This window comes from Pituophis catenifer, unplaced genomic scaffold (assembly GCF_029215685.1).
Source record: "Pituophis catenifer annectens isolate HBS135680 unplaced genomic scaffold, rPitCat1.0.hap2 SCAF_7, whole genome shotgun sequence".
NCBI lineage: Eukaryota > Metazoa > Chordata > Lepidosauria > Squamata > Colubridae > Pituophis > Pituophis catenifer.
In genome coordinates, this window is record NW_027256887.1 from 34,822,865 (window position 1) to 34,833,930 (window position 11,066).

Below are 11,066 nucleotides of genomic sequence, written 5' to 3' on the forward strand. Positions count from 1 at the left end.
TTGGAATGAACTGCCCCCGGAGATACGGAATATCCCTGATCTCCATGCTTTCCGCCGTGCCCTCAAGACCCTGATGTTCCAACAGGCGGGGCTAAACATACGAACATGTGAATGATTTTTTAAATGTTATGTAATTCTGGGTTTTATTTAATTGACCAAACTAAGTAATAATTTTAATTAGCAATTTTATTATGTTTGTGTGTCTATATTTTTCTTGACTGTACACCGCCTTGAGTCCTACGGGAGAAAGGCGGTATAGAAATATAATAAATAAATAAATTATGACTGGTCATCATTTATGCCCATTGCAGCATTCTTAAATACCATGTCACTCATTTCACAACTGCTTCTCTTCACCATGGTGACAAGATAAGGCAAAAAACGTAAAATGTGAGGACAATCGTAAGTGCGAGGACTGGTCAAAAGTGCGAGGACCAGTCAAAAATAACTTTTTCAGCCCTCTGAGTAGTCCATATGCACAAAAGGACTACCCAGAGGGCTGAAAAAAGTGATTTCTGACAGGTCCTCACACTTTTGACTGGTCCTCACACTTACGACTGGTCATCATTTATGCCTGTTGCAGCATTCTTAACAACCGTGTCACTCATTTCACAACTGTGATGCTTCATGTGACTGGGTGGGCGTGGCCAGGTGGTCATGTGGTATCACTTCTTTGCCCTAATGACAGTTTGCTGCAATGGTCATAAGTGTGAAAAACGGTCATAAGTCACTTTTTCCAGTGCCATTGTAACTGTTGTAAATCAAGGATTACCTGTACAAAAATACAAAAAGCTTCTTTGCTTGCAAAAAGCTGCCCTAAATACCAATTATTAGATTAGAAATACCTGCAAACTGGAGTTACAAATCAGGGAGGGTGCCAAAGTACCTTGAGGAATTAAAATAGTTAAAATGCAATGATAACTATCAGCAGCCAAGTGAAACCCTTTAACAGAGAAGTCATTTAAGCTCTCCAGAATGAAGCAAAGGAGCAAACAGAGTATCTGTTGCTTATTAAACCAATTACCAGAACAAATAGACACAGAACTAGTCAGATTTCCAAAGCTGCTTCTTTTCAGGAACAGAGATTAACATTTTTCCTTCCAAACAAAGCTGAATAGGGAAAATTATCCCATCACTAAACACAGGATTAAACATCACCAAGCACAGAATTAAACTTCACCAAAAACCAGTTTTAGACCAAAAGTCAGAAAGGGTATGTAAGCTCACATTTGAATGTCAATCTTTCTAGCTAGCCAATAAGCCTTGCTGAATGTCACTCATCTTGGTTCCTTGTCATTAAAAGTTTCTGCTTCTTTATTCAATTATTTCTTCAAAGTGCTGATCATTGCACCCTGGCTGGAAGAACTCCAACAGGGGAGTATTTCCTCCCAACAGCGGTGTAAAAGGCTTAAAACAACCCTTCCCCTTTAAGAAAGTCAAGCAAAAAAAAAAAATCTCAGAGTACCTCCAGAAATGGAAGTCTAGGCATACTGCCGGAGAGGCAGTTTCTGTAAACTGGGCAATAAAGATTAGGTTAGGAAACAACACCGAACGTTGTAATTCCTTACAGGATTAACCCTGTAAAGTGGAAAAAAAAACAAAAAGATTTCTTTTAACAACCGGTTCTCCGAACTGCTTAACTACTTAACAACCAGTTCTACTGAACCAGTGCGAACCGGTAGAATCCCACCACTGGATAGGATAGGGGAGGTTTCTGTGGGGCAAGCCTGAGGGAGAGAAGGGGATAGGATAGGAGAGGTTTCTGTGGGAAAAGGCCGAGCGAGAAAAGAGGATAGGATAGGGGAGGCTTCTGTGGGGCAAGGCTGAGGGAGAGAAGGGGAGAGGGGAGGCCGATCATAACTACTCATTAATTTTCAAGTTGTGTCGATTTATCAAGCCCGATCACATAATTTCGTAGCGGAGCACAGGTATTCAGCTAGTGTTTATAATAATCTGTTGGTTGTTCCTCATTTGAATAATGTTTTTACACAGTTCCTGTTGTGAGGTTTGGTTCCCTCCTACTTGCTTGCTCCCTCCTACTTGTCCATGGCCGCAACAGCTTCCCAGGGCACACACACTTTTAGCCCAGACAGAGAAATGATGGCGACTGGAAGCCTTGTCTTTGCAAATGACTACTTGGTAGTACATTTGCAAATGTACTACCAAGGCTCTCTAAAAGAGCCTTGGTAGTACAGTGGTCTAAGGCACCCTGTTATTAAGCTGGTTATTAAGACCAGCTGCCTGCAATTACTGCAGGTTCGAATCTCGCCAAGGCTCAAGGTTGACTCAGCCTTCCATCCTTTCTAAGGTAGGTAAATTGAGGACCCAGTTGTGGGGGCAATAAGCTGACTTTGTATAAATATACAAAAGGATGAAGGCTATTGCTGAGCACATTGTAAGCCACCGTGAGCCTCCGGAGAAGGGCGGCATATAAATCAAATTAAAAAAAAAATGGGGTGCTTTGGAATAGAGTGATTAGCTAATTGCTCCATTTCAAAGCGCCCCGTTTGCAAGCAAAGCTTCCAGTCTCCCTCTGACCAAAGTGTGTGGTGGAGCCAGAGGCATGGGGGGGAGGCAGGCACCTCCCAATCTGTCTCACTGTCTCTTGGGTTGGCCGCATTGGGGCAGGTGCCCATAAAGGGCATCAAAATTGCCTGCCTCACCCCTATGCCTCTGCTGCTGCACAAGCCTCCCATGAGCCAGCCGCACAGCATGTCTGGATCTGCTCTCTCCCCCCCACCCACCCCCGCCTCTGTGCTCAGACGTAACTGCACTGCACCATGGGGCTGGTGGTCTACAGCTACTGCCGGACACCATCGGCACTCACCGCCTCTTGTGCTGGCCATACCCATCCCCCAGGCTTATTTTTGGGGCAGGGCTTATATTAGGTCCATCCCAAAATATCAGGCTAAGGCTTATTTTGGGAGTGGGTCTTATTTTCAGGAAACATCGTAGTAACATGATTGCTTTTTTTTATTGCAAAAGTTTTACAATTACATTTTCACCCCTTTCCCCCCCCCTCAACCCACCCAAACTTCCCAACCTCATCCTCCCTAACCCTCCCTAACCCTCCCTTCCCCCCGGACTTCCATACAATATACTCAGATCAAGAAAAAAAAACCCCTTTGTATAAAACTTGAACCCCTCCCTCCCCTTTATAGTTTTTCATCTTCATTACATTAAAATATTTCTATCTTAATATAACATTTTCAAATGAAAGCTATTTGATACTTCCTGGTTTGATATTTGTTCTGAACATAATCTATCCACTTTTTCCATTCCCATTCATAAGTCTCTTGTGAACAATCTTTTAAATATGCCGAAATCTTCGCCATCTCTGCAAAACTGGCCATCTTCAAAGTCCATTCCTCGATAGTGGGCAAAGCTTCATTTTTCCAGTATTTACCTATCAATAATCTCGCTGCTGTTATCATGTACAATATCAACTTTGTTTCACCCAATGTAAAACCCTTAACTATACCCAATAAAAACAGTTGTGGAGAAAATTGAATTTTTTTCTTCAAAACATTCTGCATAACCCACCAAATTTTTATCCAAAAAGCCTTAACTTTCTTACAAGTCCACCAAACATGATAATATGTAGCATCTAAACAATCACATCTCCAACATTTTGGCTGAACATTAGGGTACATACAGGACAATTTTTTGGGGTCTAAATGCCATCTATAAAACATTTTATAGAAATTTTCCCTCAAATTCTGCGACTGTGTGAATTTAACGTTCTGAACCCAAATTTTTTCCCATGTTTCCAACATCACTGGTTCTTCAAAATTTTGTGCCCACTTAATCATACAATCTTTAACCAATTCAGTTTCTGAATCCCTTTCTAACAAAACATTATAAAGCCTTTTAATATGCATTGGACCTTTCTCTTTTATATGTCTAACCAATTCTTCCTCATGCAACATAATAACAGTTTTTTGGTCCTCTTTCCATCTCAGTTGAAGTTGATTGTATTGTAACCAAGTTAAATTAATCCCTTCTTCCAACAGTGTTTCTAATGTCTTCAACTGCCATCTGCCCGCATCTATAAAAAGAATCTCTTTATATAAACCCCCCCCGAGTGACATTATATTTGTATTCCACATAATATGACCAAGATCCAGCCATAGCGGTATTTTGTAATCCCATTTGAGTTGGTGCTTCTTCCAAACCCTCATCAAAGAGTCTCTAAGTATATGGCTTTTAAATACTTTATCCACTTTATTCTCATAAAATAAGTAGGCATGCCATCCAAATTCAAGATCAAAACTCTCTATATTCAATATTCCAGTCTTTTTCCTTCCAAACCAGTCGCTTGCTTGAGTCAAAGCTGCTGCTTCATAATATAATTGTAGGTTTGGAAGTTTAAGACCTCCCCTTTCTGGAACATCTTGCATAATTTTCAGTTTCACTCTAGGTTTTTTCTCGTTCCAGACAAATTTATTCACTCCACTTTGCCACACTTTCAGTTGTTTATCACTTTTAAGCACCGGAATCATTTGAAACAAAAAAAGAAATCTTGGCAAAATGTTCATCTTAACTGCTGCTATTCTTCCGAGTAAAGACAGCTGCAGTTTTTTCCAAGTCCCCATATCTTTCTGAACCTCTCGCCACAACACCTCATAATTATTTTGAAACAGTTTCATATTTGATTCTGCAACCTGAACACCTAGATATTTTACCTTTGGTACAATCTCAAAACCTGCCCTCCTTTCAAGCTCGTATTTACGATCTTGTGTCATATTTTTAACTATCATCTTAGTTTTTTTCTGGTTCAATCTAAAACCTGAAACTTTACCATAGTCTTGTATAATGTCTTTCATCTGGATTATTGATTCCATTGGCTGTGTTAGGGTAACAACCAGATCATCTGCAAATGCCTTTATTCTGTAGTCCTCTTGCCTTATCATTATACCTTTCAGGATATTAGAGTCCCGAATTGTATTTAACAAGACTTCTAATGTTAAAATAAATAACAATGGGGATAACGGACATCCCTGTCTTGTTCCTTTTTCAATTTTAAACTCTGTTGTCAAGCTTCCATTAATGATAATCTGTGCCTTTTGCTCTTGGTAAATTGCTGAAACCGCCTGTATAAATTGATCCCCAAAGTCCATCTTTTTTAAAGTCTTTAAGAGAAAATTCCAATCCACTCTATCAAAGGCCTTTTCCGCATCCAAAAAGACCAGCACTGCAGGTACCTGTTTATTCCTCTCAAGATATTCCAGTAAGTCTATTACTTGCCTTACATTATCCTTCATGTATCTACCCTCGATAAATCCCGCTTGATCATCATGAATCACCTTTTGGATTACTGGCATCAACCTGTTGGCTAGTACTTTTGCATAAATTTTATAATCAGTATTCAGAAGAGATATTGGTCGATAATTCTCCGGTTTTTTAGGACCTACTTGCTCTTTTGGTATCAAAAAAATATAAGCTGTTGTCCATGATGGGGGTATTTTACCCCCTTGTTGAATATTGCAAAATAAGTCTCTAAGTTGTTCCACCATTTCTGTTTGCAAAGTTTTATAATACACTGCAGTCAAACCATCCGTTCCAGGAGCTTTAGCTGTTTTTAATTGTTTAATTGCTATTATTATCTCCTCCTCTGTTATAGGATAATTCATTCTTTCCTTTTGTTGATTAGTAATTTTTGTAACTCTTTTATTATATAAGTATTTTTCTATAAGTCCATTCTGCATATCATCTTTAGCATATAGTTTAGTATAATAGTCCACAAAAGCTTCTTTAATTAATTTTTGTTGAAAGATTTCTTTCCCTCCAATATCAATACTATCAATAGTCCGTATACTCTGCTTCTTCCTTAATGTATAGGCTAACCATCTGCCCGGTTTATTGGAGTTACAAAATGTATTGTGCCTCGCATATTGTAGGTTTGTTGCAACTTGTTCCGCCATAAGCATTTGAAATTGATCTTTCAAAAGTTTTATAGCACCACGTATTCTTTCATCTGTTGGGTTTTTAATAAGTAGCTGTTCTTTATTCTTTATTTCTGCTTCCAATTCAGATCTTCTCTTTTGTCGATTCAGTCTATTTTTAGAATTCATATAAATGAGTACCCCTCTCATATAGGCTTTGCTCGCATCCCACACAATTTCAACTGGGGTACCCTTATTCAAGTTCATTTCAAAAAATTCTTTCAGCTGCTTCTTAAGTTCTGTTATATTTTTTTCATATCTGAACAAGTTTTCATTTAATCTCCATGATCGTCTCTCAATTTTACCCATCTCAATTTCTATCCATACTGGGCTATGGTCGGTCAAAGTTCTTGGAAAAATCTTTGTTCTTTTTGTCTTAACAAGTAGATCATCTGACAACAAAATAAAGTCAATCCTAGAGAAGGATCTATGTCTATCGGAAAAAAAAGTATAGTCCAATTCTTTTGGGTTGTGTATTCTCCAAATATCTTTTAATTCCAAATCTTCTTTCATATCAAAAAATGTCTGTGGTAGTCTGATCCTAGATTTCGCCAAACTTTTTATCTAATTTAGAATCAATTACTCCATTCCAATCTCCCATAATTAAAATAGATCTATAGTCCCATTGCAGTATTTTAGTGTGTAGCATTTTATAGAAATGATCCTGTTGTTAGTTGGGAGCATAAATTCCAATCAAAAGAATTTGGCCATTTACTGTAAGCAGTTCAATTGCTATAAATCTACCATCTTCATCTGCTTCTATAATTTTAGCTGTCAGTCTTTTGTTTACATAAATAACCACACCATTCTTTTTTTGCAAAGTTGAAGCTATGAAATGTGTTCCTAATTTAGAATTTATCAAGTATTTTTGATCTTGAGTTCTAATATGAGTTTCTTGTAGACAAATTATATCATTATTAAATTGTCTCAAATATGCAAATAACTTCTTCCTTTTCTGTAATGAATTCAACCCATTCACATTCCAAGATAAGCACTTAATTGTCATCTTTATCTTTTTGAAGCGACGAGCAGAATAGCCGAAGACCTTCCGAAATCTTCGGTTTTGCTCCCCCCATGGCTTCAGACTCTTGTGTAGTACTCTTAGCTCCCTTTTTGTATTGTCTTTCCTGTTGTTGCTTTTCTTTAAGTTGCTTAGATTTTGCACGAGTTATACGCTGGTCTTTGACTTCAACCATCCGAGCCGGGTCCAAGATTGGAGAAAATTCTATCAGGTGCTCCTCCAGAAAGCCTCCTATAGTACCCTGCATTTCCTCTGGCTCTACCTGCTTAGACTGTTCTTGCAACTCTTGCTGGAGTTGCTTCTTATCACTCTCCTTAATCTCTATCACTGTAGACGTACATGGAGATGGCGTTCTTTCTTTAAGAATAGTAGAATAAAAATGCTCCGCCTTCTCAACAGTATTCAAACGATGTCTTTCTCCATTGTATTTCAAGATTATACCAGTTGGGGCATCCCACCGGAATGGTATCTCTTGTTTTTTCAGTTCATTTACTAGAAAGCCAAAATCTTTTCTAGCTTTCAACATTTTGGGTGGCAATCCTTTATAAACTCCAATTTGAGCCCCCCCCACTTGCACAGAGGAGAGAAAAGATTTTTGCAGGATATCATTTCTTATTGCTCTGTCTGTAAAATATATCACCACATCTCTAGGCAATTGTCTTTGTCTGGCCACCCAGGAATTCACTCTGTAAATTTTATCTATTTTATAAAAAACCACTTCAGGATTAATTTTTAATAACACAGCCAAAGCATCAGCACAAATCTGTCTCAAATCCTGTCTGTCATCCTCTCTGATTCCTCGGAGCCTTATAGCGAATTCCATGGCCCTGAATTGCATCATTGTAATTTCATTTTCAACTCTGCATTTTATCATCAACATCAGAAATTTTATAATCATTGTCCTTAAGTTTAACATTGACTTCTGATTTGAATTCTTCCACTTTGGAGTCCACTTTAATAATAAATTCTGCGAGGCCAGACGCCACATCCGATATTTTTTTAGTTACCTTGCCATAATCCTGTTTCACCATATCTTTAATTTCATTAATTTCCTGCATAATTTCCTGTTGAGATTTTTGAAGTTTATCATCTATTTCCTGTTGAGATTTTTGAAATTTATCATCCAAAGCCTGAGAGATAAATTCTTTTAAATTTTCAAAATCAAAATCTTTTTTCTGAGTCTGTTGGGCGGAAGGAGGCTGCAATTCATGTTTGTGTGTTGGGGATCCCCCCCCCGCTGCCTTTCCTTCCTGCTTCTTTGAAGCCATCCTGCCACGTACGTTAGATTGTCTGAAAAGGGAAATCCTTTTTCCTTTTCCACCTCCACAAAGACTTCTAAAAAAGTCCCCCAGGTTTAATCAAATAGAAACTAGACTGAAGCAGACTCAGATTTTAAAGAAAGAGTTTTTTCCTCTTCTCCTGTTCCTCTTTATTACAGGCAGAGCAACTTTGTAACAGATCAAAGTAGCTTCACAAAATCACTTTCGCTAGCTCGTTAACTCTGCTGCTGGGCGCCATTTTTTTTTTCAAATCAGTTTCACTCGTTCGTACTTTCTCTTAAGTTAAAAAGTCACCAAAGCATTAATACTTGCGATTTCCAAGTTTGGGGGTTCAAGTTGGTATTTCCACTGTTTGTTAAGGTTGGTTTCATTCAATTAAAACGTTTGCAGCAGCCGGCTTGTTCTGCAGGAAGCAGAATCGTCCCACGCCGTCCGGAGTCTGGCAAGTTGAAAGGGAGCCACACCTGTTTCCACCCCAGCAGCGATTCTCTGGGGGCTCACAGGGGCTCAACCAGTGCCTTGCCTTCTCTCCTCCTGCAATCCTTCGGATTTTGGAGTTTTCAAGCCGCTTCTCGATGTCGAAGCGGCTCTACAGACGGCAGGGCTGGCGGTCCTTAAGAAGAGACCGTCTTCGCCGGAGGCCAGCAAACCGGAAGTCCTAGTAACATGATTGTTAAGTGAATCTGATTTCCCCATTGACTTTGTTTGTCAGAAGGTTGCAAAAGGTGATCACATGACCCAGGACACTGCAACCATCATAAATGTGAGTCAGTTGTTAAGTATCCAAATATAAATCACATGACCAGGGGATGTTGCAATGGTCATACCTGTGAAAAATAGTCATAAGTCACTTTTTCAGTGTCGTCGTAACTTCTAATGATAAATAAATGAACTGTTGTAAGTCGAGGACTATCTGTACTAGAGTGAATGTGTGCTGGTCTTTCTGTTTCCTTCTTAGCTTTTTTATTGTTTCTTTTGAATGGTATGTAAATGTGGTTTATTCTTATGTATGCATTGATGGCATATTTGTCTTGAGTGTCAAGGTTCCAGGAATTCCCTTGTGGTTTTTTGGATTTTGCTTGGTCTAGGATGCAGTTTTCCGGTTGAAACCATGGTTGAATCTGTTCATGTGTTGTGAGATTAAGGAGTATTGTGTTGTATATATATTCATAGTACAGGTAGATGTACACACAATCACACACACAATCTATTTTTGTGTATGTGTAATTAGTAAAGAGATTAAGGATTAACATGAGAGGCAATGAAGCAGAAAATAATACCGTATCAAGGAAATACTGAAATAAACAAGCAAACAGTCAAATAGGAAACAATACCCTAATTAAGGAACTATCAAAAAGAAAAAACTATATTCCTACCATCAATAGCAGGGCAAGCAAATCCCATTGATCACTCAAACAGCACTCATGGTATTATCTAACGTGGTAAGGAAATGTCTGCAAGCAAACAGCCAAGAGACCACTTAGGATTCCACAGTTCAAACCTGAGCTTCCTATATTCTCTTCTATTGATATCATATATCACACGAGATATGAAGAACACATCTTCCTTCCCCTATCCTTGCCACTTTCTATAGAGGGATGGTTGAAAGCATCTTATTATATATTACTGTGTGGTTTGGCTGTATTACTGTCACAGACAGGAAGGTTGTGTAGAGAGTGGTGAGGACGGCAGAAAAGATTATTGGATGCTTACTTACTTCTATTTAGGACATGGCATATAAGTGCTGCTTGGCCAATTCCATGACCAGTTTTCTTTGTTGCCTTCTGGGAAGAGGCTTCATGGTATCTAAAGCAGAGCAACTGGATTCTATAATAATATTGTGTGGTGCACATGTGTGTGTGTGTCTGTGTGTATGCATTCATATGTATATGTATGTATATATTGCATATGTTTGTGCATGTATATGTATGGGTATATATTTATTTTCTTTTGAGAGTGAGCATCAGAATTTCATTTTTTAATGTGTGCCAGTGTGCTCCCAGAAAAAAATAAAAATCCCATCTCATCCCATTTTATCGTGGTGTGGTTTATGTGCAGCCATTGTGGTTTGGTTCATATTATCTGTGAACATCGCCACAAACACTATAATCAATCAGTTAAAACATAATATTCTATTATGGAAAATTGCATGATGACTTGAGGAAAGAAGGCACCGTTTTGTCTTTCCTTTAATAATTAATTTGTAATTTAACCTATAGTTCAAAATAATAGAAATTACAGGGGTGAAGCAAACAACTGGACCTATCTATTTTGGAGAATGTGTGTTACAGAAATTAATATAATTTTGTTTCCCATTTTTGTGTTTTATGCAATTACCTTGCAGCAAGCCAAAATTGAAGAAGAACAGCAAAGTTCAACTCAAAATGCTGGTGAGCCCTCCACATCTGATTCAAGACGACCACGCATCAAAAAAAGTGCATATTTTAGTGATGAGGAAGAACTTAGTGACTGATACAAATACTATGTAAATATACTTTATGAAATAAGATTACTGTTGTTAACCATGATCTCACTTTTGTAATTAAAATATAATTTGAAACACCAAACATCTATAGTATTATGTTTATTTCAGTTATTTCAGTTGTTTTTTGTTATATTTTTAAAATTTATATCATTTATATAGCATTCCATCTGATTGACTGCAGATAACATACATGAGCAAATAAAACTAAAATATATTTGAAAAAATAAAACAGTACGGAAAAAAATGCACATTGTAAATAGAACATGGATGTCCTGCAGCTATCCTACAATTTGAAGATTCAGCTGAAATGGGAGTTATGTTAGGCCAACCTCAAC

The 11,066-nt window shown here is 38.0% G+C and overlaps 1 protein-coding gene across 4 annotated transcripts in view; it reads left to right on the forward strand.

The window, feature by feature from the left end:
* The window catches only part of ZCRB1 (zinc finger CCHC-type and RNA binding motif containing 1), an 81,711-nt gene extending 70,898 nt beyond the window's left edge, over positions 1–10,813 (forward strand). For all 4 annotated transcript variants that reach the window (XM_070946927.1, XM_070946926.1, XM_070946928.1 and 1 more), the window contains one exon: positions 10,591–10,813. In XM_070946927.1, coding sequence (XP_070803028.1) covers positions 10,591–10,719 — 129 coding nt within the window. In that variant the 3' untranslated portion in view covers positions 10,720–10,813. The remainder of the gene's footprint in view (positions 1–10,590) is intronic.
* The last annotated feature ends 253 nt before the right edge of the window (positions 10,814–11,066 follow it).